Source organism: Platalea leucorodia, assembly GCF_965183815.1.
Source record: "Platalea leucorodia genome assembly, chromosome: 5".
Taxonomy (NCBI): Eukaryota; Metazoa; Chordata; class Aves; order Pelecaniformes; family Threskiornithidae; genus Platalea; species Platalea leucorodia.
In genome coordinates, this window is record NC_138827.1 from 26,685,157 (window position 1) to 26,708,768 (window position 23,612).

General features: G+C 46.4%; 3 protein-coding genes across 3 annotated transcripts; 2 read left to right on the forward strand and 1 right to left on the reverse strand.

Moving 5' to 3' along the window:
- Positions 1-3,297: 3,297 nt before the first annotated feature.
- Positions 3,298-11,574, forward strand: LDLRAD1 (low density lipoprotein receptor class A domain containing 1; the record flags this gene model as incomplete). Its single annotated transcript, XM_082314447.1, has 6 exons — positions 3,298-3,318; positions 3,725-3,779; positions 5,350-5,481; positions 5,889-6,026; positions 6,572-6,700; positions 7,494-11,574. 6 exons carry the CDS (start codon positions 3,298-3,300, stop codon positions 7,637-7,639), a joined length of 621 nt encoding a protein of 206 aa, XP_082170573.1. The 3' UTR covers positions 7,640-11,574.
- Positions 11,575-11,680: 106 nt separating this feature from the next.
- Positions 11,681-19,262, reverse strand: LRRC42 (leucine rich repeat containing 42). The gene is made up of 8 exons (XM_082313552.1): positions 19,158-19,262; positions 17,726-18,213; positions 15,171-15,302; positions 14,040-14,158; positions 13,547-13,635; positions 13,348-13,461; positions 13,111-13,195; positions 11,681-12,716 (listed from the first exon to the last, which is right to left on the reverse strand). The coding sequence occupies exons 2-8, from the start codon at positions 18,196-18,198 to the stop codon at positions 12,460-12,462; spliced, it is 1,269 nt and encodes a 422-aa protein (XP_082169678.1). The 5' UTR covers positions 18,199-18,213; positions 19,158-19,262; the 3' UTR covers positions 11,681-12,459.
- A 136-nt stretch (positions 19,263-19,398) lies between these two features.
- On the forward strand, positions 19,399-23,562 carry IFT25 (intraflagellar transport 25). The gene is made up of 5 exons (XM_082311840.1): positions 19,399-19,820; positions 20,256-20,362; positions 21,056-21,124; positions 22,413-22,456; positions 22,972-23,562. The coding sequence occupies exons 1-5, from the start codon at positions 19,723-19,725 to the stop codon at positions 23,077-23,079; spliced, it is 426 nt and encodes a 141-aa protein (XP_082167966.1). The 5' UTR covers positions 19,399-19,722; the 3' UTR covers positions 23,080-23,562.
- The last annotated feature ends 50 nt before the right edge of the window (positions 23,563-23,612 follow it).

Here is a 23,612-nt window from a genome sequence, read left to right on the forward strand (position 1 = left end):
GCTTGTATCGACCTGCAGAAATTGCAATTTGAAGCCTTAAATTAGTAGTACCTCTTCATGCTGAATTCTTCAGTGGGACAACGTGGTAGCCCAGAAATTTGGGTGCCAGCAGCCATTGACGGGTACCTTTGTGTGCAGGTGGCATTATTGCAAAGGCCTCAAGCGTGACCGTTGTGAAAATCGCTGGTGTGACATTTTTGGAACACTGTTCACTTGCACAATAGCAGGGGTGGGAAATCCTTCTGTCTGCAGCAGTGACGCAGTCGCGACATGCATTTCTGCTCACGTAGTGCAAGCCTCGGTATGCAGCCCTGTTTTGGTGCGGGATGCCAGCGTTCCGCTTTGAGCGGTATCCAATGTGGTGTGTGCAACGGATGTGCAAAAATTGCTGTGTAAATACCAGCTCTACTTCACTGGTGATTGCCTGTCTTCTTAGCAGTATGTTGTTCAGGATTGCCTTTCCAGAAGAGGCTTTAGCAGTCCCACGTTTTCTAACGGAATTACTAACATGGAAATGGTTTCAAGGCTGTTAAAATGTTTTCCTTTACTATTACATGTAGTTGCAGAGGGAGTGTTACAGCTTCACAAAAACATGGCTATTTGCCTGTTTCAAATGTGTACAGTACAGCCTCTGTTGTGTTGATGGCTTGATTTCACAAAACTTTCTCTTCCAAAAAGTTTTGACTCCCCTGCTTAAATTCCTAGGTTTGAGTTAAACTAACAACTGCTTTCATTTGGCATCGTATCTGCCTACGCCAAAGGGAGAAAGCTCGGCAGAAGTTTTAGGTGTGTTGTCTTTTGTTCGCTGTTTGACGACATCTCAGCTAAGTGATCCGCGCAGCGAAGCCAGCGATTCAGGAGCGGGCTGTTAGGTCACAGGGAGCGCGGTGCCTGTGGCAATCTGTCACTTGGCACTACTGCTTCCCGAGTGAGCCAGAGTCTGAAGAATTTGGTAAGCGTTGCTCTTGTCAAAGTGTCTTCCCTCCGTAAAATCAGATACTAGCTAGGCTGCAGTAATTGAACCGTTTCTCAAGATTTCTAATCTAAATGGACTGTTTAAGCTGTCTTGGCATTCGACTGCAAAATGCCTTGTCCTACTCATTTTTTGTTAAATGTTTGACTTCCCGACATCTTCATTTTCAGAGGCTGCAATTTTGGTTTCATCTCTGCCCAAGACCACTGTTTAAATGAAGGGCCTTAAATTATTGAAATTGTAGGAGGAAAGCATCTTATATTCTCTTTAGGCGTGTGTTCAATTGAACTTGTATCAGATTTTAAATGGAATCAGCTTGACACAAATGAGGCAGCCCTCTCATGTTTGCGCAATTCACTGCTGGCAGAAAGAGCCATGGTACATTGGGGGGGCTTGGGGGTGGTGGGGTTTTTTTTTTTTTTAGGTGCTAGGATTAACGATAGTCTCCTGTCATACTGGATATCTTAATCTGTGTTCCCTCTCCAGCTCCTCTGATCTTTGGCAAAGATTTTTTTTTTGTTTTCTTCATCAGAAAGGCTTGCTTGTGTTTGTTACCTCATTCTCATGAACTCATTTTTCTGAACTAGCGCTCTTTGATGTGGGGTAACTGTTCTAAAACCCAGCTGCCTGGCTGGCCACAGCTGAGCTTGGTAATCTTGGTGTAGGAAACAGATGGGTGTAGGTATCTGGCCTTATGGACATTTGCCTGTAATTTAAACATTTTCATCATGGATTGTTTGGTTGGGTATGGATAGCTAGCCTGCTTGACCTGGCTCTTACACAGGACTCTTAGCAAACTCACATTCACCTAATAAGCTTTTTAAAGGCTCAAAATAGTCCTTCTGTATCAAGTCTCATTAGAAACTAAAACTTGCTCTTTAAAGATAAACAGATCCAGAATTTAGGATGCACAGGTTTTAACACCTAATCTGTCAGTCTTCCATGTTGTAGCAGGTGCCCAGACTTGCAGACTGTTTGCTACTTGGGCTTTGGTGTTTTCACCTAAAATCCCTGTCGGAACAGGAAAGCTTTCTAGCACCAAGTTTAACAGTGGTGTATTCCTGTGAGAAGCTTCTGCTTTGGACAAATTGGTGCTGCCAGGCTGAAGGAGGAGCTCCTAAAAGACCATATTTAATTCCGGCTGGTCTGTGAACAGGTGAGTGCAGCATTGGCAGATGCCCTTGTCCCGAAGCGTGTATTAACTCAATGTTAACGTAACTGAGAATGAGCTGTATGTGCAGGGACGGAGAGGGAAGTAGCCGTAATTGTTCCTCCATGTTGGGCATTATTTGGTGCTTTGAATCAATTTGAGGCAACTGTCTCGGGGCCAGCTTACAGGCAGTATAGCTGCCAGCTTCTCCTCTGAAGCCCTCGTAAGCTAGTTTTGCTAGTGCTTGGGCAGGAATTATGATCTGTGAGGTGGCAAGAATTTGGAGGCACTTGTGTCCTATGGACACTCCTGCAAGCAAGAAGAACGCAGGCACCTTCAACACTTCATGCCAGTGCTTTTTCTCCCCCCTACCCCTGTGCCGAAGCTGCCTGCTCATAACATTTTATTCCTGAAGCTGCAAAACGCCACTCTGCATGTGCTGTGCTGAGACCTGCAGCCAGTTTAAAAGGCTGCAATCTATTTGTAAGTTCATCTTAGTTACAGGCTGAGCTGCTAAGACTTACTGCAGGCCTGGAAATTCAAGTACACAAGTAAAAGAGAGGACCCTCGAGGATTTGCTATGCCTGTGCTCGTTGCCTAAGCAGGGAAGCTATTCCAGATGGTTGTATCCTGCACAGCTCTGCTGAGATCTGATAGTCTTGCAGGAGTCTGAGTTGAGGCTGCTACGAGGTCAGCGTGTCAGCTCTCTCTTGGGAAGGAGGTGGGGAGAAGGGAGACTTGCATGAAGATGATCAGACTCTCTTCCCTCAAGCTTCCATCATGAAGGGGGGGTCTCCCTGGCGGGCACAGGGTAAACGCAGTCAGCATCAGCTGGGGTGAGCGTTTATCTTCCAAACTGGTGTCAGGAGTGGCAGGGGGTTCTCTGCATCCAAAATCTCTGTCCCCTGTACGATTTTCCTAGTGCCCTGTTGTGAAACCAAGATGGAGCCAGAAGGAATGAGAAGCAAACCAGAAACCCCACTTCCAACCGGAGCTGGAGCGCAGGCTTGGCGCTGCCTTCCCTATTCTCTCCTGCTTGCGTGCCTGGGCAGCAGCAAGCTCCTTGCTTTCCTGCCTCTGTTGCGTTTTGTATCCTGGTAACATCGCTCCTGTTAGGCGCAGAAAACTCCCTGTGGTCCTTTGCGCTGCTGTGAGGGCTGTAGCTCTGGGAAGCATGAACAAAACTCACCCCCAGGTACCATCCTTCTCTTCAGAAAAATCTTAGATGCAGCTGTTTCCTAAAGGACATGTGTTCTTGATAACATTGTTTGTCTGACCTCTTTATCACTGGTTTCTGTGAGATTTTGAGTTGTTTCTACTTAACCTAATTTGACACAAAAGGAAAGTATTGATATAAAGTGCTGGACTTGCATTAGTGTTTGTTTTACAAATGGGTAACTAAGATTTAAAAGGTGATCTGATTGATCGCTTTATGTGTTAAATCTGGGCCACGTTTCCACTGAGGCGATCTTTGTTGTATGTGAAAATAAAGGAAGACATTATGTGTGCCTGGGTAAGATGGTATGGGAACTAGAAAAGCATACCTTGTGTGGTTACTGCGTGCTGCTTCTGTAAACAGTCTTTTATTCCTTTCTTTCTAGAGAAATGGTGATGTTGCTACTTTTGATTCAACAAAGTCCTTCTCTGAAGAAAGAGGTAACAAATAAGATGAAGAGCTTAACATTTTTATTATTGCAGTATAAATCAATTTAAACTATGTAATGTAGAATACAACTTGTATTTATGGTCTGTTGAGACTGATTTCCCTCCGCCCCCCTTCTGTGTAGTGAAACATCCAGACTATAAAATTAATAAACTGAAGCTGTTCTTTGTTGGCCTGGAGTTGGCAGTCGTATGGTATAGTAGCATGATAGGTAACCCTTGGCTGTCACAGAAGATGCTCCTAATGAACTTTCTATAGGCTGTCTATACATTTTTAATAGCCAAACTTCAGCAAATTTTGACCATTTTAAGAAGGAGAAGGTGAGATCAAACAGAATCAATAGCAAACCTTGATTGGGTTGCAACAACGTTTCATCACTGCCATTATTTTATACTCATGTCTGTTTGCAACTGTTGTGCTTTCTGGTCAAAGGTGTTGTCTTGTAGACACAGACATGCTTTAATTCACCACTTTTCTTTCAAGCTGAAATGCTCTGCGTTTGATTGCTGCTCAAGCATGACGGAGGGGGTGGCTACCGCAGCCGGGATCCCTTTGCTGTTGGGCAAAGGCCGTGCCTTCACTTGTGTTTGTACAACACAACAACTAAGTAAATACAAAGCACAGCTAAGACAAATTCTAACTTTTCAGTCAAAGCTCTTTAAGTTCAGAAATACTAAAATCCAATTATACATGCAAGGTTGTCTTAAGTGACCAGTTACATGCTTCTCAGATGACAACAACAATTTTTTTTCTGTTGGTCTGGAAACATGAAGCAATGCAAGCAGATACAATGTTGGTTTAGAGACCAGGGCAGCTGATCGGGGTTGCTCTTGCGTGCGCTGCTGTTGTGTTACAGTGACTGTGGGTTTGGCCTTTAGCTTCCGGCTTTGGTTTGATTTACGTATGTGACTTTCTGAAGGCTGGAGTCCCTGGAAGGCTGCTGCCCTTTGTATCCTGGAGATGTCTTTGGGGGGGGAAAGGGCTGCTCTTCTGCCACTTCTCACCGTTTTGAGCTGATAATTCAGCCTCGTTCTGTGGGAACGTTAAAGTCCTGGTTGGGGCAGAAAGCCTGAAGCTCTGTAAAATGAAATTTTTCCTCTCGAGGAGTTTTGCTATGGGCTCTGGGAAGGCACCTTTCCCAGCCTTACACCAGCCTGCCCTGTGTTTTGGCTGCTCCTGCCGTGAAAAGCACGTTGCTGTCCCACGGGATCGGGCAGGGGCTTGGCCTTCTCCACCCTTCTGCATCCGAGTGCATTGGGTGAGCTCCGACAGAGACACGGTGTTTGTGCCGTTTGGTCCCAGTGCTCTGCAACAGCAGCATGGGCTCTTCCACACTGCAAGCAGCGAAATTCCCTATGAGGAGGTGTTTAACGTTGGAGTTTGGCTATTAACACTCAACTATCAACCCCTAAACCCCATCGGCCCCCTGCCAGTCCCGCATGCAGAGCCCCCAAAACATCACCCTCCTGGGCCTGTGTGGTTCCCCTCCAAAACACCCCGACCCCGCTCAGCCCTGCCGGACCCTTCCCCAGCCCCTCACCTCTCACTCTTGCCTCCCAACAGGCTGCTGCCAGCCATGCAGGGCCCGCGCGGGCTGCACACGGAGACGCGCCTGCATCTCTGCCGCGGCGCTGCTCGTCCTCGCGGCCGCCGTGGGCTTGGCGGTGGCGCTGGGACTCCTGCTACGTGCGCCAGGTCGGTGTCCCAAGAGTCATTATTTTTTTGGTAAGGGAGGCAGAAAACGATGTTGCATGAGAAGAGCCTTTGTGTCCATCACCGTGCGTAAAGCTGCGCTTCCTAGCACAGACCAGCAGGATGGTGCGGGGCTGTGCCAGCCTTGCGCAGCCCCAGTCGGCGCCAGCCATTCCTCAGCTCTGGTGTCCTGCTCCACAGGGCTGTGGTAACAGCCCTGTGGCACAGCCATGCTTCGGACTACTGGTATAGTTCTCAGACTCTGCCATGAACCTACCAGAGGTTAATCCTGGCCCCTGGTTATTCCCAGAACAAGAAGTGGATTTTGGAAATCCCACTTTCTTCCCCTTGATCTGTTCCTCATTCCATGAAAATGTTGGAAAATAAAGTATTTCTTACTTTCCCTTCAGTGAACCGCTTCTGTGCAGCCTCCAATAACCGGACAGGCTTCTTGTGCGATGACGGAGTGACCTGCGTCCCGGCCAGCCAGGTCTGTGACAGCGTCAGCAACTGCAGGAACGGAGAGGATGAGCAAGAGAGACTCTGCGGTGAGCAGTTTTGTTGTGACTGCCCTCCCTGTGCTGGTCCTCCTGTTGTGAGACAGAGCAGCCGGGGTCCCTCTAATCCTGCTTCGTGCTTCTGGCTGCGTACCTGAGCAGATAAGCCTGGTAGATCCTTTGTAGGGCAGATGCTGAGAGATGGCCCAAAACCCAGCAGGAGTGCCAAGAATCAAAGACTCCAAGTTCCTCTAATCTTCCTAGGGTTTTTTTTTTAAACCATGATGCAGTTTTCCTCCATTGGTTAAACTGTATGCCTACACGCTTAATTTATTGTCCAGTTACCCTGGAAAAAAAACTCATTAAAGCAGAAGCCTGGGGCACCCGGACTCTGCTTACAGCTCAGCCACAAGCATCCTTTTCCTCCTCCAACCACAGTTTCCCCATCTGCGGTGTTGTTCATGCCCTGACACCGCATGGGGAAGGACTGACCGACCCCCGGTGACAACAGCCTTTAGTAGCTGCCATCCCCATTTTAGCTGGTGCATCTGTGCCCAGTGGACTTGAGCACGTGTCCTCTGTGTCCGCCCTTGCAGGTGACTTGCCCCGCAGCCTTCCGGGATACCTGGTTTTCCGCTGCAGTAACCCCGTGTACTGGGTCTATGCCGATCAGAGGTGTAATGGGATGAACGACTGTGGAGACTGCTCTGATGAGATGGGGAGCTGTAAGTCTCTCTCCTGGCTGCTGTTGGGCAAAAGGTCTTTTCTGCTGCTGGATTGGAATAGGTTGTACAGGTGTGGTGCTCACTGATCCTGCTGGAAACACCTGGAGGCTGGCATCCACCGCTAAAACACAAAATAGCTGGGGTAGGATGTGCGTATGAACCATACAGGCTCCATCCCATCAGCTGCCAAGGGCTCTGCATCAAAACCTGGTGACAACTGAGAGGGGAAAGGCTTCGTGCTTTGCTCCCAGCCCCAAAAGTCGCTCCTCCTCTGTGGCTTGCTGAGTGTGGAGCAGTTTCATCGTGATGTGTAGCTGCAGGCAGCAGCGATCATTCAAACTGGCCTTTGGTTGTTGGTCAGGAGATGGGTACGTCTCTGAGCCAGGGGGACTGAGCGTGCCTCAGCAGCTTCAAGGCCATCTAGATTCTTCTCTCGCGAAAATGAGCAGCAGGTCTGTTCCAAAGTCACCCCCGTGGTTTTGAACCTCAGGCAAGACCTGCCTGTATCAGCAGCTTTCTCTAGAGTAGCTTGCTAAAAAAATAAATTACATCTAGTTGTTCCTCCCAGGATGGCATGTCTGCCACAAAGGTCATCGCAATGTCATGCTCCCTGGTTGTATCCCACAAGTAGCATCAAGCAAGTGTCCTCTTTGGTGGGTTCACAGGCTCAGGGTCATCACCAGTGGCTTTTCAGTAGCTGCCAGGGATGAAAGGGTAGCTACCCACATAAGAAAGGAGGGAAGGGGTCAGTGCAGCAGAAGCATTTCTCTTCCCTGTTTTCCATCCCTCCCAGCGGCTGCCTGCCCCCCGTGCGGGTCGGAGTGGTGGAGCTGCAGCCCTGTGCTCTACGAGTACTGCTCCTGTGTCCCCAGGAGGCTGTGCCGGGATGGCGTCCAGCACTGCCTCAGCTGGTCCGATGAGTACATCTGCAGACCGTGAAGCCTTGGCACCCAGCAGCGCTGGAGACAGCAGGGTGCTTCCTGCATTGTCACCTTTAAGCCTTGCTGTCCTCCTGCTCTGCCACCTGCTCGGGAAGCTCCAACCCCAGCAAGCCCTCATCAGCAGTGCTCTGACCGGCACCCAGCGACGCTGAACAGGGACGAAGTGCTGTGCTTCCAGCCTACGGCAGCCCATGCTGCAGGCTAGGCACCAGCCGTGGGACACCTTCACAGGTTCTCCTGTCGTCTGAGGGTGAGTCTTTTCTACGTGGGCAGAGCACCATCTTGCAGCATTGCCTCAATAGCTCGATGGGTTGTGTGCAGGCTGCTGGAGACTACCAGCTGCTGGCAACACAGATACTGTGTTTGGCCAGCCCTGGGCGAGGGGCTTCTCCAGTATGGACATGCTGGTGCCTCTGCAGGCAGCCAGATGAAGGTACGTTGAGGACTACCCTAAAGAGCAGGAGCTGAGTGCGGTGAGCCTTTCTAGCCCTTGCGTTGGCATTTCCATCTGGCACTTCTTCACACTCCTGATCCTCATGGGCAGGAGGAGAAGCCTGTGTTTGTGTTCAGAGCACATCTGCAGATGGTTTCAGCAGTGGCTTTGAAGGCTTTGCGTTGATGCTCCCAGGATGCTTCCTCAGGAACGCTGTGCTGAGGGTGACATGGTGGGGAGCTGATGCATGGGCCATCCCCTGTGCTCGCCTCAAACCATGAAGGCCAACATGGAGAGTGTAATGGCAAGGAAAACTGAAGTGAAGAGGTTTCAGGGTTTGCAAGGATGAATCACCATGTCCCTGTCACCAAGGAGCTGTCCCTGCAGGGCAGGGGCAGGGAACCAGTGCGTATATGAAATGTGCTTCTCTCAGGGCTGTGCAGCTCTGGAGCAGCAGCTCAGCAGGTTGAGAACAGCCATGGGGCTGGGATGAGTTTGCACTGAAGTTGGCAAGGAAAGGAGAAAAAATGTCGCAGCCTTGGAGCAGAGAGCAGCAGAAAACCAAGTGCTGCAGCTGCTCCCGGGGCGGTGTGGGATGACACAGGGTCTGTTCGTTGCTCATTCCGTTCGTCTGCCAGCAGAGCAGGATCAGGCAGCCAACCCTTCAAAGCAGTCCTCAGGATATAGATATGGATGTGCCACTGAAATTTAAGAAAGATGCGGTTTTTCTCTGCTCCTTTGAAGAGCTCATCTGTGTCTAAAACAGCATCTCTGAGAAAAAAAATGCATTTATAGTGAGTGCCCTTACTTTTCTAGGCCCAAAATAAACACCAGGCAGTGTTCTTCCCACCACCATCCCAGGTCATATATCTTTAAAAAGAAAACCCTGTTCAATCATTTCCTCTCTGTCCTGTGATCTGCAACTCTGCATGTCACTATGGCTTGTATCAATGCTGAATGTTTCTTCTAATTTGTAGCTGGGATACAGCTGTAGATCTGAAAGATCTTTTAAAAATAGCTTTACTGTATTCTGACTCATACTTCACCTGGAATGAGATTGCAGAACTCTGCATGACGGAACCGGTACTACGGGAAACTTTTAAAGTTGCGTTTAATAACCTGTCCTTCTCCACACCTGGCTAGCATGGATGGCTTGCCGTCTCCATGCCTGTAAAACATTACTGCGGTGCATTCAGTGCTGCAGCTCAGAAGAGGGGTTACGAGTTTGAGGTAAACATTTCTCACTTGCAAGCTTCCAGCTTCAATCAAAGCCTGAAATAGAGATGCACATTTTTACTGGAGAGTCATAGGCATCTAACGCTTCAACAAGGCTGAGCTGGGGTTGATAAATAAAGCCTGGTTTACTGTAGTTGCTGTTGTTCCTCTTGTTAGCCCAAAGTATGTTCTGGGGCAATCAATGAGGAAGTCTTGCAGCATTTCTTAAGAGGAGCTCAGGGAGGGGCGATTCAGAGGCAGCGCTACCGGGCAGCCTCTCTTTCCTGGGGAAGAAGAGCTTCTTTCCGATTCAGATGGGGTTCAGCCATGGACTGTTAGCCTGGTCCTTGGCTTTGAGGCAGGAGGATGCGCATTGGGAGGGTGCAGGTGGGCTATAACTGCTGCGTGCTTCTATGGGGCAGTGGTCAAAGAAAGGTGGGAGAGAAGGGGAAGAAGAATTCATCCCTCGTGATGGGAACTATATCTGGATAACAACAACTGTAGTCAGTAAGTATTGACCTAATCAGCTGTGAAAAAAAAATAAAAACACCCTCACACTCAGCATAGTGCCCAGCCAACATGATTGGTAAAAAAAATTTGCTCTGTATCAAAGATATTGGGACAGCCATGACTTTCTGGAGCTGCTGATGTTTGCTGTGGTTGGGCAGAGGATGCTGGTTAGACTGACCCATATGGCAACTGCTGTATTCTCCCAGTCCAGTATTTGTTGATCATTGCCACAGCTCACCTCTGCCAAGTTAGAAGATGCTCCCGAGGGTGAAGAGGAAAGGGTCTGGGCATGCAACGTGTGAGTGCGGGGAGTCGGATGTTTGTGCTTGCTGTGTAGGAAGGCTGCTTCTCCATCACAGCAGAGGTCAAGTAGTGGCTTGCCTTGGCTGGATGGGGACAATGTTGGGATCTGGGAATTCTTGCTTTATTATGAGACATGATAAAGAAGGCGAATGCCTGGCTAAAGGCAGGAAAGATCCTTGTGCCACCTTCTCTCTCCTTCAGCAGGAGGGTGAGGAAACAGAGGCAGGCTTAGGAGGCATGGAGGATATCCCTGGCTGGAAAGAGGAAACCAAACGCACTCCCCTCTCCTAACAAGCTTTGCAGTTGAGCTGAACCACAAAGAAATGGGGTCAGGAATGTGATCTCTGCACCTAAGATAGATAGCCAGTAAAGGTTTACTGGTGTCAGAGGAGCTGACCCACCCGGTACGTGCAGGGCTGCTCTCTGGCTGATGTCCCTGGATCAGTTCCCAGGGAGCGCTCCTGAGATGCTGGAGCTGTGATTAATGGCTCAAGGTTAGGACAGAGGAACTGAGGACTCCTCATGCTCTGGATTTACACCTGTGAAGAGACTAGCCAAGAGAAATGTGGGAAGCAGCAGTCCACCAGCAGCGAGACTCGGAAACCAGCCTGGAAACAGCCAGGGACACAGCGGGGAGATTAAGCGGGCACTTCGCTGAGCCTATCTATTTCAGGGTGAGTCTCCTCCTGTAATTTCCTTACTGCCCTGTTCCTGGTCAGCAGAGGCTGTGTGCCTTACAGAGAGCAATAAACAGAGATTAGCAGGTTGAGGACATAGTGGTAAGCGTGTCTAAGTCTTCCTAGGATAAAATTTACACAGTGGTGTGTTTAAAAGAGGAAGTCTGCTGGTCAGCAAGAAACCTAAGAAAACGAATAATTGTATCAGGGATGGAGAGCATAAGAAACACAGTGCTCTAAAACCTCTTCTGAAAAGGAAAGCTGTACTGTATTATTTTACCAACAAGCCTGTGACCTGGGCAGACCATTCCTGTCAAATCACAATGTGCCTATTTTCCAGCTCAAGGCATCAGCTCCCGGCTGCTTTAGCGATGTGAAATGGAGTATACGATTCTCCAAGACGTGCATCTCTCCACGGTCAGATTAGCAGATCTCCACAGTGGTGGAAGGGCTAGCAAAAGAAATCCCTGGTGGCTGTTGAACCAGAAGCCAGCTGCAGGAGGAGGATTATACTTGAGCGCCACGGCCATCTTCCTCCTTGTTGAGATGCTGTTTTGCTAAGTCACTATTTGTGCCATTACTTGTCTCAGCAGAGGGCTGATCTAGTTGTCAGTGGAAGCTATTAATAGCCTTGAGTTTCTGGGGAAAAAATGTAGGGCTTGAATGCAAGTAGGCTTGTTTTGTTTGTGCGTAGTCCTTTTTTGAGGAAAATTCAGCAATAAAGGAACAAAGAGAGAAAGGGGGGGTTAGCTCTTTATGCATTTTTGAGGTGAAGTTCCTTTTCTTGGCCTCTTCATGATTTCTGAGGATGTGTTGCTTTTCTTGTCGCTGAATTATGGTAAACAATAGTGTAAAAGGAAGGTATCTTCTAAATAAGCACTAGTAGAGGAAACTTGCAGTAAATTCTTGGCCTTATAGGCCTAAGAGCACAGTGATGGTCGCAGCGCCCAACTCACGGGGAAGTAGTATATTGCAGGCATGCGTGGACACTGAGAACGCGTTCTAAACCACAGAATGCGCTCAAATGCAGGGAATTTGCTTATAAGGGAAAATATATTACAACTGCAGAGTCTAATCTCTACGCTAACCCAGTTTCAGCTTTCGTTTCCTGGGCTAAAAGGCGGGAGACAGGGGACTGCTGATCTACTTTGGATTTTGGCGATAACTGTTAGCGAGGGGTTACTGTCTCTCTGCCTCCCTCCCCTGGGGCCTGCGCTTATCCTCTTTGCTGCCTCCCTTTGTCAGAGCTCTATCAGCAGAGCCTGGTGCTGACAGGCTGAGGTTTATGTTCTACCAGCACTATTAAAGTCCCAGGGCACTTGACAAGCACATTGCAGCTTCATTTCAGATGAGCTGCAGTGATTAGTCTTCTGCCCCTCAGGAGGCAAGAGAGGAGGAGGGACAGGACCAGCTATTGTTGTGAATGATATCTATGTCAGAAGAATTAGTTAAGGATGACAACAAAAACTTTATTTGCAAAAATTATTATGTATTGAAAATATACAGTAGTATCATCAACCTTCTCCTTGACTCTATCCCTCCCCAAGCATAGGTTAACCCACAAGCATATCACAGCAACCAGATTTAACAATACTGGTCTCCTTTGTTACTCCCTCTCAATATGTCTAAATTCTGTCATCAGCAAGAAAACAACAAACAAAAGGCCCACTTCTTTCTGACTCAGTAGGTATTTAACAAGTCCCAGTCCTCCACAGTGAGGCACAGATGCTTCTGTTTGGAAGTCCTTTCTCTCTCCTGTTCAGCCAAAGCTCTTTTTTTATTGTTCTTTAATTCATGGCTGCCTGCAACCTCCTTTTTCAAAGGTACATGGCAATTTTGAACTTTTTCCTTATAAAATTGCAAGTTTCCAGATGCTTTTGTTTCTGCCTCCACCAACTTGCATTTGACTACTTCCTCTTTTCTGTGTGTCTTGCCATCTACAGGAAAAAAAATCAAGGTTAGATTTTGGGAAAAACAGAATTATGCTGTAAAATGCATACTTGTGTTGCAAATTGTTTTGGCCAAGCCAAGCTGGAATCCTGACTGCTTTGCTGAAATGTGCAGAGGGAAAAATAACATTTATATTTTGGACTCAGAATTTTAAGGAGAAAACTCAGTCATTATATGTTGCCCTAAGCATGCTGCCATGCTGTACTTTAGGAGTTATCCAGCCGTCTAACAAATGAAAAAACTCAAACACATTGTAATGAAGTCACACAAATGGCTGAAATTGCACACCTGAGATGCTATTTGTACTATTAAAAAAGTATGAAAATATTCCTTGTAGAAAAGGAAACAAACAAACAATGTGGTGTCTATGCAGTTACGTACAGAAGCGAAGAGCGGCTGTTCTGGATCTCAAGTCATCTTGTGGCTTGATGGCCTCCATAACTGCCTGTTCCCACTGCAAAACTGTCTGAAATAACATTTGAAGGAGTTAAAATTTTTCTTGTAAAATTTACAGAAATATCACTGGAAACAGATCTATCCCTTATTCTTTCCTATTCAGTGATTTAATGCTCCATAAGGACAACTTCTAGAGAGTAAAACAGACGTAAAACCCCATACCTGCTCTGCCCATCCCTCTGTTTTGCAGTTACTATGATCAAATTCTTTCAGAGGCACTTTTGAGTGAACCAGGCCTATCTGCATTTGGATCCGCTTAATGACAGCATTAACGTCCTAGTGAAAAGGGAAATAAAGTAGTCAGAGGGAAAGAACATTTGATTACATTTGTCTAGTAAAACTTAGCCAGATGCTCTTTTACCTTGAGGCCTGTCCCAGAAATGTCCAAACAATTCAATTTCTTGAAAGAAAGAAGGTATCCAATTCCCACATCTGTGATTTTAGGGTTACCTGTAAGGTCAAGTAAAGTTAGCTAAGTTGCAAGATGATCAGAATAACAAGAAACTATTTGTTCCAAAAGCTAGTATTAGAACAAGGGGGGCTTGGCCTTTTTTTTTTGTAGTATGCATCATGTTTTGAAAGTGAGTCCAAACTGACTTTTACCCTCTAATGATCAAAATACACGTATTACAATACCAGTTCTCAAACTATTAAAAAAAAAAAATGTAAGTAGCAAGTGGCTGAGACTACAGGTATGACCTGTGCCTTCTGGAAAGTTGTTGGTGAAATTTGGGGTTGAGTGCTTGGCTCATGGGAATCATCAAATTAATTGTATTCCTTCAATATTAAGGAGGCTAAATTCTTTATCAGAAAGGATACAGGTTGCTTCTAATATTAAACCATGAAGTACTTACAAGACAAGTCTAATACCAAAAGATTCTCAAGTCCCTTTTTCAATACTCGTACTGGTGCTGTCATTCTGCGAAGGCCCGCATCTGATAAAGAGTTGTCTTTCAGGAGAAGCCGTTTTACGCTGAGAGGAGAGATACAAACGCATAGTTTATAGTCATTATTTTAGACAGTTTTGCAAAATGTGCTAAAACTCTGTGTCGGAAGGCCAGGGTCTTCCTGTGCCTACCCTTCAGTCTACTTTGTTAATGTTACTAAAAAGTAATAAGAAAGAAGCCTGTGTTAGTAGGACTAACAAATATCTTTTATTGCCTCTGCTAGCTCAACAGAAGTGCTTACTTGACCAGAGCTCCAGTGACAAACCAATCCTAGAGCACAAGCGTTTGCTAACAGAGACAATAAGGTTCTTTATATGCTGAAGTTATTTAAACCAAGGCTGCCAATCTCAACTCCACTCGAAACTAAAAAGAGAAAAATGCTTGGCAAAATGAGAGAGGACAGATTTGGTAAGAGATCCAGCAATGATTTTTAAGTAAGCAATGAGGTATTATAACATAGATGAACAAAACTCAGGGAAAAACATAACACTAAAACATTCTCCAGAGCACTTCAAGACACAACCTTGATGCAAAATGCACCAAAATCTTATAGTAACATAATATCCCCTAATTAGCAGTCATCCTGCCTATTGATTTCCAAAATGTTCTACTTTTCAATCTTTAGTATTATGGGGGGTTTTTTTGAAATGTTAATTAACTAAATATTCAACCTACTGCTTGCAGAAATCTTCATCTGGAACACCAGTTTGGTTAAAAACTTGGCTGATAAAGTTCCCTCTCAAAAAAGGAAATAAAAGCGTAAAACTGTTCCAAATGCTTAAGATGCAGTTTTTACCTGGCCAATGGAAATTATAAAAACTTGATTTAAAAACATGAGACAGTAAATTATCTTGCACATTTGTAGGACCTTTTATGATTCAGTATGTGTTTTGGATTGTGTACAATAAATTCTGTATCTTCAAACTTACACATTGCTGCCTGTGAAACTTTCCTTTAAAGTCACAGCCTGCTTCTTCGAACTGTTTAGTAATAGGAAAAGAAAGTGTCATTTTTAGCTATGTGTCAAGAAATTGGTACCTAGACAGAGCCTCTTTGGTGAGGTGTTCCAGCAGTTCATGTTCATCTCCAAGTTTACAACAGGAGAGATCCAAACACGTCAGCTCCCGGAAAGACTTAATTTCTTCTAGCTTTTCAGAGATAACCAGGTATCTGCAAAGAGAAAAAAAAACAAAAAACAAAAAACAAAAAAGCTACAAGCGTTCAGGCACATGAGGCGGCACCTATATCCTCAAGTGTCACAAGCATAATGCAGTCGTTTCTTTTAAGTACCTATGTGAAAATTGACAGAAATTAGCCAGCTGTCCAAAGTACCTTTTTATGTGCAGTCTGCGCACAACACATCTGAGTTCCCAGTCTTCTCCTTGAACAAATGTCATGGTTTTGCTTTGATTCAAAATATTGGACTAACAATTAAGACTTCAACTTGCAAACAGTGCAATTGGGGACTTCTTTACAGATTATTATTGTATTATTTCAGAATAATGCAGAATATATATTCCAGTTTACCGTAAATCAACTTCACAGACTGTTCTTCCTCAGTATCTAGGAAATGGGTAGACATGCCCAGGTTCATCCAGGTTTAAAATCTACTTCAAATGTATCAGGATAGCTTGTCAAATGGCAAAACTTTACTTTTTATATATGTAAATAAAATACTTCACTAGATATGTAAGTCCTACAGGACACCTGCAGGACTCCAACTAGAACTGTGACTACACCCCAGGCAGTAGTTACTCAGTGGGTTATTTTTTTAGCTGTGTTGGTTCCCTGATCTGATTCACTCCGCAGCCATGCAAACATCTGTGCTGGAACTATTCAGTAGGAGGATTAGAGATTGGAACAAACCACTAAAGAATGACATGCACGAATATCCAGTAATAAGCACGTAGCAGTCACTGCCTCACCAATTTACTTCTTATTGTCCCTGTGGCAAGACAAGCCCCAAATTCACTAATCTCTCCTGAATTTACCTTATATTTCCCATGGCAAGACAAACCCTGAGGTCAGCATCTTCACTGATGAAATGAGGGGTGCTTACTAATTTAACCACTCAAGGCACACCTCTTTGCCCATGCAAATAAGGGGACCTTAATATCCTCCCACTGCAAGTATACCTATCCAACTACCCCACCAAATCCCTTTGCCATGCAATTCAGCTATGCAGAAGGCAGTATATATAGTCAGAGCGCAAGCCTACTCTTGAGAGATTCTGCTAGCTCAGGGGGGTTGTAAAGAGAAGAGTGGGCTCTTTTAGAAATCTTTAGATGATGAATCTTTAGATTCGTCAGAAAATGCCTTAATATCTTACTTCCTGGATTTCAAAGACCGATACTTAACTCAGCTTTCTATAAATGGCAAAAGATGCCAGAGGTAACTTCATTTCTGAATTAATCCCATAAAAAGTATCAGTACTAGAGATAAAAAGGGAGTACGTTTAAAGGATAAAACAAAGGATAATTGACCTCTGCTCAAACATTCCTACTGCGCTCTTGGCACTTCAGATGAATATGCCTGTACTTTGATTTTAAACTGGATAAACGATCCCTTTTTCAAGTGTACAGATGGAAGATAGACTGGTTATATTACTGGGAAAGACTTCAGTAGGAGCAACGCTTTAAAAACATAATCCGGTTTTAAGGTTGGTAAGACTTTCTTTTAGTGAAAGACATTGAGAAGATGGAAAAACTGGTGCTGGACTCTCATCAGAACCTCATTAAAGCACGTTCAATATGGGGATGGGAACCACAATAAACTAAGGTAAAACCTGCCTGACTTCAAAGCCTGTAACTTACCTACTAGACTGCATCTTCTTCTGAGCCCCCAAAATGAAACAGGATAGCGAGCTTATTGTAAATAAACAGACAGTTTGTAAGGGTGTATTTTGTCTGTACAGTCAGCTAAATATGTTGAAATGCTTATAAACAGCAACTACAAAAACACCCCATCAAACACCCCAGAAGGCATTAAACACAAAATAGTTGCAGGTTTAATCCTTCACATAAAAACCTCTGTCAGTTAACACGGGTATTACCTGAGTTACGATTTTTATCTTAGAATGAAACCAGCAGCTGCACTTGTAGGAAAGGAATCATAGAATCACAGAATCGTTTAGGTTGGAAAAGACCTTTAAGGTCATTGAGTCCGACTGTTAACCTAGCACTGCCAAGTCCACCACTAAACCATGTCCTCGATCACCATGTCTACCCTTCTTTTAAATACCTCCAGGGATGGGGACTCAACCACTTCTCTGGGCAGCCTGTTCCAGTGCCTGACAATCCTTTTGGGGAAGTTTTTCCTAATACCCAACCTAAACCTCCCCTGGCACAACTTGAGGCTGTTTCCTCTCATCCTGTCACTTGTTACTTGGGACAAAATGGGAATGGGACAAAACGAATTAAGCAGTAGAGAGTGAGACAAGGCTCAGGTCATTTCATTAAAATTATGTGGTGTCATAAGGCCCAAGAGATTTTTTTTTTTAAATTATTTCTGAGAGAAAATAATTTCAGGGAAACTTTAAGTGTGCTAGCAAAAAGCACTAGTAGACGACGATATTTGTTACTGAACACACTTACCTATTCCGCAAGCATAATGAACATAGCACCAAATTGCCATATGCTTCAGTAAACTTCTGTAGAGCTCTCAGTCCCGTTACTGGTTCTGTGAACTTTTGTCTTGCTTCTGCAGCTGAAAAGAGCTTTTCAGCAATCTGCTCTGGGAAGCCAATCAACGAGTCAATGTGATCAACATTGTCAGAAATGTAACCCAGCACTAGGCTGAAGAGAGACTTGGCCGAGTACCGGAGGTTCCCCTCCTTAGTGTACGTGAAGATGAAATGATCAGTCCTCTGCCTCCTTGCCCTATCGTCCTCCCTGTTCATACAAAGCTCCACCGAAAATCCTCTGGAAAACAGCCTAAAAGATCTTGTTTTGGGAGTGACATTCTGTATGCCGCCTGCACCCTGATTTACCACGTGCAGCTTCCCATTTTCACGCACATATATTGGCCCAGTATCCAAATGGCTTTCTGAGTGGAGACAGTAAGACATTCCCCTCGTCCAGTTCTGCAAAAACAAACCGTAGACAGGTAAAGAATCGCCACAGGGGAAAACAACAGTCAGGAAAGACCCCAGACCCTGGCAGTTCTCCTCAATGCCCTGAGCACGGTCACACAACCCTGCGCTGCAAGGAACAAGGGTGTGCGCCGTCTGCCATCAAACCGCAAACACCAGTCAAGTGGGAACCGAACCCAGGGCTGGCAGAGAGGTGAAGGGCCTTTGCTCTGGCAGGGTCTGTGCCTGGTGCCCGTCAGCGGCCTGGGGCTGGATCCCAGTCCTGCAGAGGCACGGGCAGCGGAAGGGGGTCTGGGGCTGCGTGGGAAGCAGGGCCCACAGCTTGGCCTGGCTCTGCTGCAGGCGGGGGGGAGGAGGATGAGGGCAAATGGCCGACTGCAGCAGGGCAATGGAGCCTGCTGGAGAATCTCCCTCCAGGGTGGCAGGCTCCCGGTGCCCCTTCCCCAGCCTAGCCCAGCCGGTGCCGGGGGGCTCTGCTTTGCGAGCAGGGGTCCGGGGGGGGGACGGGGACGGGGGGGGACGGACACGACAGCAGGGTGCAGACCCTGCCCTGGCGGGGTCCTGTCAGCTCCTACCCTGAGGAGCTGGGGGCTCAGGTCCTGCGGGGCGGGAGGGGATCGGGCCCTGCCTGAGGCGGGGGAAGGGGGTGCTGAAGGGATCGGGCGCTGCCCGGGAGGAGGGGGGCCGAGGGGAGCGGGTCCGGCCCTGAGGGGGCGGGAGGGGGGGTCGAGCCCTGCCCGGGGGGGGTCTGTGAAGGGATCGGGCCCTGCCCGGGGGTGAGCGCGCCGTGACCGGGGGCAGCCCCGAGGGGCGCAAGAGGAAGGGTCCCCGCCCCGCCCGGCCCCCGGTCCGCCCCGCCCGGCAGGCGTGCGGCAGGGAGGCGAGCGCCCCGCTCCCCGCGCCCCGCCGGGGCCGCCGGCCCGGCCCCCACCTACCTGCCCCGGGAGGGGCCACCCCGACGCGCCGTCAGCCGGGCCGCGGCTCGGCGCTCCCGCCGCCCATCCCGCAGCGCCCGCGGGCGGCGGGCGGAGCCGCGCCGGAGGCGGGGCGCGGGCCCGGGCCGGGGCCGGGGCGGCGCGGGGCATGCCGGGAGCGGGGGCTGAGGGCCGGCGGGGGGCGCCGGGGCCCCGTCCAGCTTCCCCCGCCCGGGTGCGGGGCGGGCTCCCCGCTCCCAGACCTCCCGCCCCCGCGGCAGCAGCCGCAACGCCACCCCTCCGCCAGGCTCCCGGGAGGCCACGGCACCGGCGGGGAGCCGGGAAAGGGGGCGCCGGGGCCGTGGGGGGCTCTCGCTGCCCCGCGCCTGCGAGGCGCTTAGGCCGAGGTGGCGGGTCCCGCAGCAGCCCGCGAAGCACCGCGCGGCTGCCGCGGGCGGAACGGCGGGCGCGGGCGGGCGGCGCGCGGGGACGGCTTTGCGGGTTGCGCCGGGCCGCCGCCGTTGCCTGGTAGCGGCGGGCCCGGCCTTCCCCGCCCCGCCGGTCCGCTGCCGGCCGCCGGGCGGGGATGAGGGCCGCCGACTGGTGCCTGAGCTCGGCGGGGGCTGCCCTCGTCCTGGCCACCTCCAGCGACGAGCAGCACCCCGCCGAGAACATGGCGGACGGGTGAGGAGGGCGCGGGGCGCTGAGGGGCTGCGAGGGGTGCGCGGGCCCCGGCGGGAAGCCGCTCCTCCGGGGTGACCGCTCCCCGCCGAGATCCCTCCCGGTGCTGCCGGTACCGCAGCCCGTCACTGCCAGGCTCCGTGTTTTGCTTACTCGCTCGTGTTGGCATATAATTTAACTTTTTTGGGGGAACACACGCCTCCCCCCCCCCCCCGCATCGTGAGCCCTGTTGCGGTACTGCTCGGGTACAGAGCCTGAACGTTAAAGTATTAATACCTCTAATACCTCCAGAGAGCTTCCCCATTGTCACACTGGGGTTTGCTTAAAGTACCCCAAATAAAAAAGGCTTTGCAGCTTTTTTTTTTTTTTAATGATAAATTTAGAGACGGTTATAGATGGAAAGCCGCAGGTGGGGGTTTTGTCCCTTTTTCTCTACAGAAGTTCAGAAACGTTTTGGACAACGACAGGCATGTTCCCGCAGGAATTCATTATTGGTTTTCCTAAATGTGTAAAAATCAGCAAAGTCGCAATCCAGTGTTATTTGGGTAAGACTTCATGTATTGCAGTACGTAATACATACTACGTTAAAAATGTGTGTGTGCGCCTATATGTAAATTCTCACAGTAGTGTCACATCCTGTAAGTAGTCACTTCTAATAGATTCATAAAGCTTAATTTAATTCATAAGGTGTCATTTAGCTTAACAAAGCCATTGTCCTCCACATCCAAAGTTTTTCATAAATAAATCAGAAAAAGATGGAAAATCTATCCCACCTGCATTCGTTCTGTTCTTACAATACCTTGTATTGAGCTTGTAATTAACTCTTCTGTTGCAGTGATGGCTGTTCTAATTCAATGGACAGGACTACAATACTTAGTCTTTTAATGATTTATTTTGAATATTGATTTTTATAATTTCATAGGACAGAACTCTCTTAGTCTTACTTTTTTTAAATGATGTAAAGGAAAATGTGAGTTCTAAAACAGAACTATTACAAGGTCAGAGCATGGAGGCAGGAGCTTGACCGTTAGCAGAGGCTATGCAAAAGACATGAAAACTTGTCATTTGTCAAACCTGGAACATGAGGATGATGGTTGTATTATAGTCCTACCCCATAAATTAGAGGAAGAATGGATTAGTTAATGCTTTTGAAGTGCTTTGTAGATGAAAAGTGATGCAGTAAATATCATTATCAATAAAGAATTTGTACTGATATTTTAAATGTGTATATATTTCAGTGCGGACCTTAAGGATTGAAAGAAGCGTATCTAAAGACCCAGTAGGTTTTGAACAGTGCATTGAAAAAGGTAAGATTCTGAATCTGAGGCAGTGGGGATTTTGTGGGAATGACGATGATCAGGAAGGATTCTGATTGACTTTTTTTGTTACTACTGAGATAATTCATCAAAAATAAAACTTGCTAATGAAACTTGGAAATGATTTTTTTTTCTAGCAAAACAAGGGAAGATAACAGTAAGATGCGTGCCCTGGCAGGTGTCCGAGAACAAGATCGGTCACGTTGTCAGCCTTTGGTGGAGCCTTGTGACCTAGACTACTTTTGTTAATTTTAGTTAGTCTTGGTTAGTATTTTACTGGCACTTTTCACAGCGATCCCTGTTTTCCTGCAAAAATTGCTTATGATGTTATACCACAGAGTAGTTCTCACAGTAACTTAGTTACATTTTCACCTTAGCTGCCTGAATAATTTCAGTGATGCTCTTCTGGAGGGAACTATCACTTTTTGCATACATAATATCAAATTCTTTGGGTTCCCCCTTGGTTTCTTTGAACATCAGGTGAAAACATGGACATTTTGGAGAAAGAGCCAGGTGTCCGGTCGTGTAGCCTGGTGCTATATAGCACCATTTTCCCAACTTGAAAAATGCATTTTTAGATGGATAATGATAAACAAATATACTGTGAAGCAATACTCTTTATTCTAAAGTTAAATCTTAATTTTATGCCTTTGACTAAGTATATGTAGTCTGTAAAATTATGCTTATAAAATTGAGTTTAGATTTTAGTTAGATTCTGTTTAGCCATACAGATAAAACCATCCTTTTTATCATTATTGATACACTATAATTTTTTCAGTGAGTCACTTTAACCCCATGTCCATTTGTTGAGTAATCAAGTGTGCCTTGATGATTATTTTATTAGATGTTAATGTAACAGACACATTTAAATGAAGTTTATGAACACTGATGGTCTGTGTAGCAGTTTGGAGATGTAAAATGCTGTATAAGTGCTAAAAGCACTACTCGTGCACTCGCTTTTATGTTCCAAAAATTAAAAACAGACTTACATAGTATAATAGAGTGCCATTTCCTGCATTGTTTGGTTGGTTTGGTTTTGTTTTTTTTAATGCCTCTGGGGTGACATTTTATAAAACAGTGTAATGAGGGGGATATATATATACACTGGGATATTGGAAAAACTATTTGTTCTCTTAAATCACCTCGTAAAAAAAGAACAATTTCTATATGCAGTGTAAGTTCATGGTCCTTAAACTCCCCTCAACTCTGAAGTCCAGTGAAAAATTTTCACAGCGTTGCACGTTATTATTCATTATTTGCTTTAAAATGTATTTTCTAGATTTGCAACACACCGAAGGACAGCTTCAAATGGAAGAATTTCCAGTGAGTATTTACAGTGTACATCAGTAGTGGTTCATGACATGGGATGTCTAGACTAACTGGGGAGCAACCATGAAAAACCAAAACATGTCTTTATTTACAATTACTGTTAAATTGATGTTAGATACAGGAATTTGTAGATCATGGTATGAAACTGCATTTCCCAACTGCTCCTTTGTAGATTATGGTATGAAATTGCACCTGCCTACTGCTCCCAACTATGTGAAGGAGCTCTTTGCAGAAGAGTGGCAATCTTTCCTCCTTCAATTGTTGCCTTTAAGGGTGCAGTATTTGGGAGGGATGGGACTTTCTTGAATTGCTGTCATCTAAAGAAGCTCTGAAGCTGGCTAGATGTATTCAAAGAGCTTGATTTATGTGTAATTTGAAAACAGACACAGAAATATCTAGATTCTTCTGTAATTCTGTCTTGTAAGCAGTTGCTTACAAACTTCTGCGAATGTTGTTTGACAGTTACGTTACTACAGACAATGCAATAACTTTTTTTTTTCCTTCTACAGCTTCCTGATTTCCAAGCCACTTACTTGCGGTTTATCATCAAATCTGCCTTTGATCATTTTGTATCAGTGCACCGGGTGATGGCAGAGGGCACAGCAGAAAACACTTAAGTCCAGCTTAAATTTGTACCTCGTTTTTTTTTATAAAGAAGTTACAGTTTGATATCTATAGCACAGAGAATATTTATTATTAAAACCTTGTATTAAAGTGGTTTTTGAAGGTTTGGATGTAGTATGTATGCCCCACCAGTTTAATGTATGTAATGCAGTACTCCTGTTAATTGTAGTAACAGCTTTCCAGTTTTATAACCTAGACTGTTACCCTAGAACACTTGAACATAACTGAGTCCATTTAAATTAGTATGTTTATATCAGGCTTTCTTAATACATGAATTAAAACTTGATTTCCTGTAAAATGTTTCCCTTGCACTCTGAGTTAAATAGAAAAAAAAGTAAGAAGTATTTAAATGGGAGGTATTACTTCCTACTATCAAACAAGTCCTTCAAAAGTTCTTAAATTGGTAATTTTCTCATCAGCTCAAACTGTTCAAGATTAATAGGATGACTGCAAACATCTACTAATGCTTAGAAAGAACCTGGGGGGGAGAGGGGTAGGGCGGGGAGGGAAATAATCTGAAGCCACA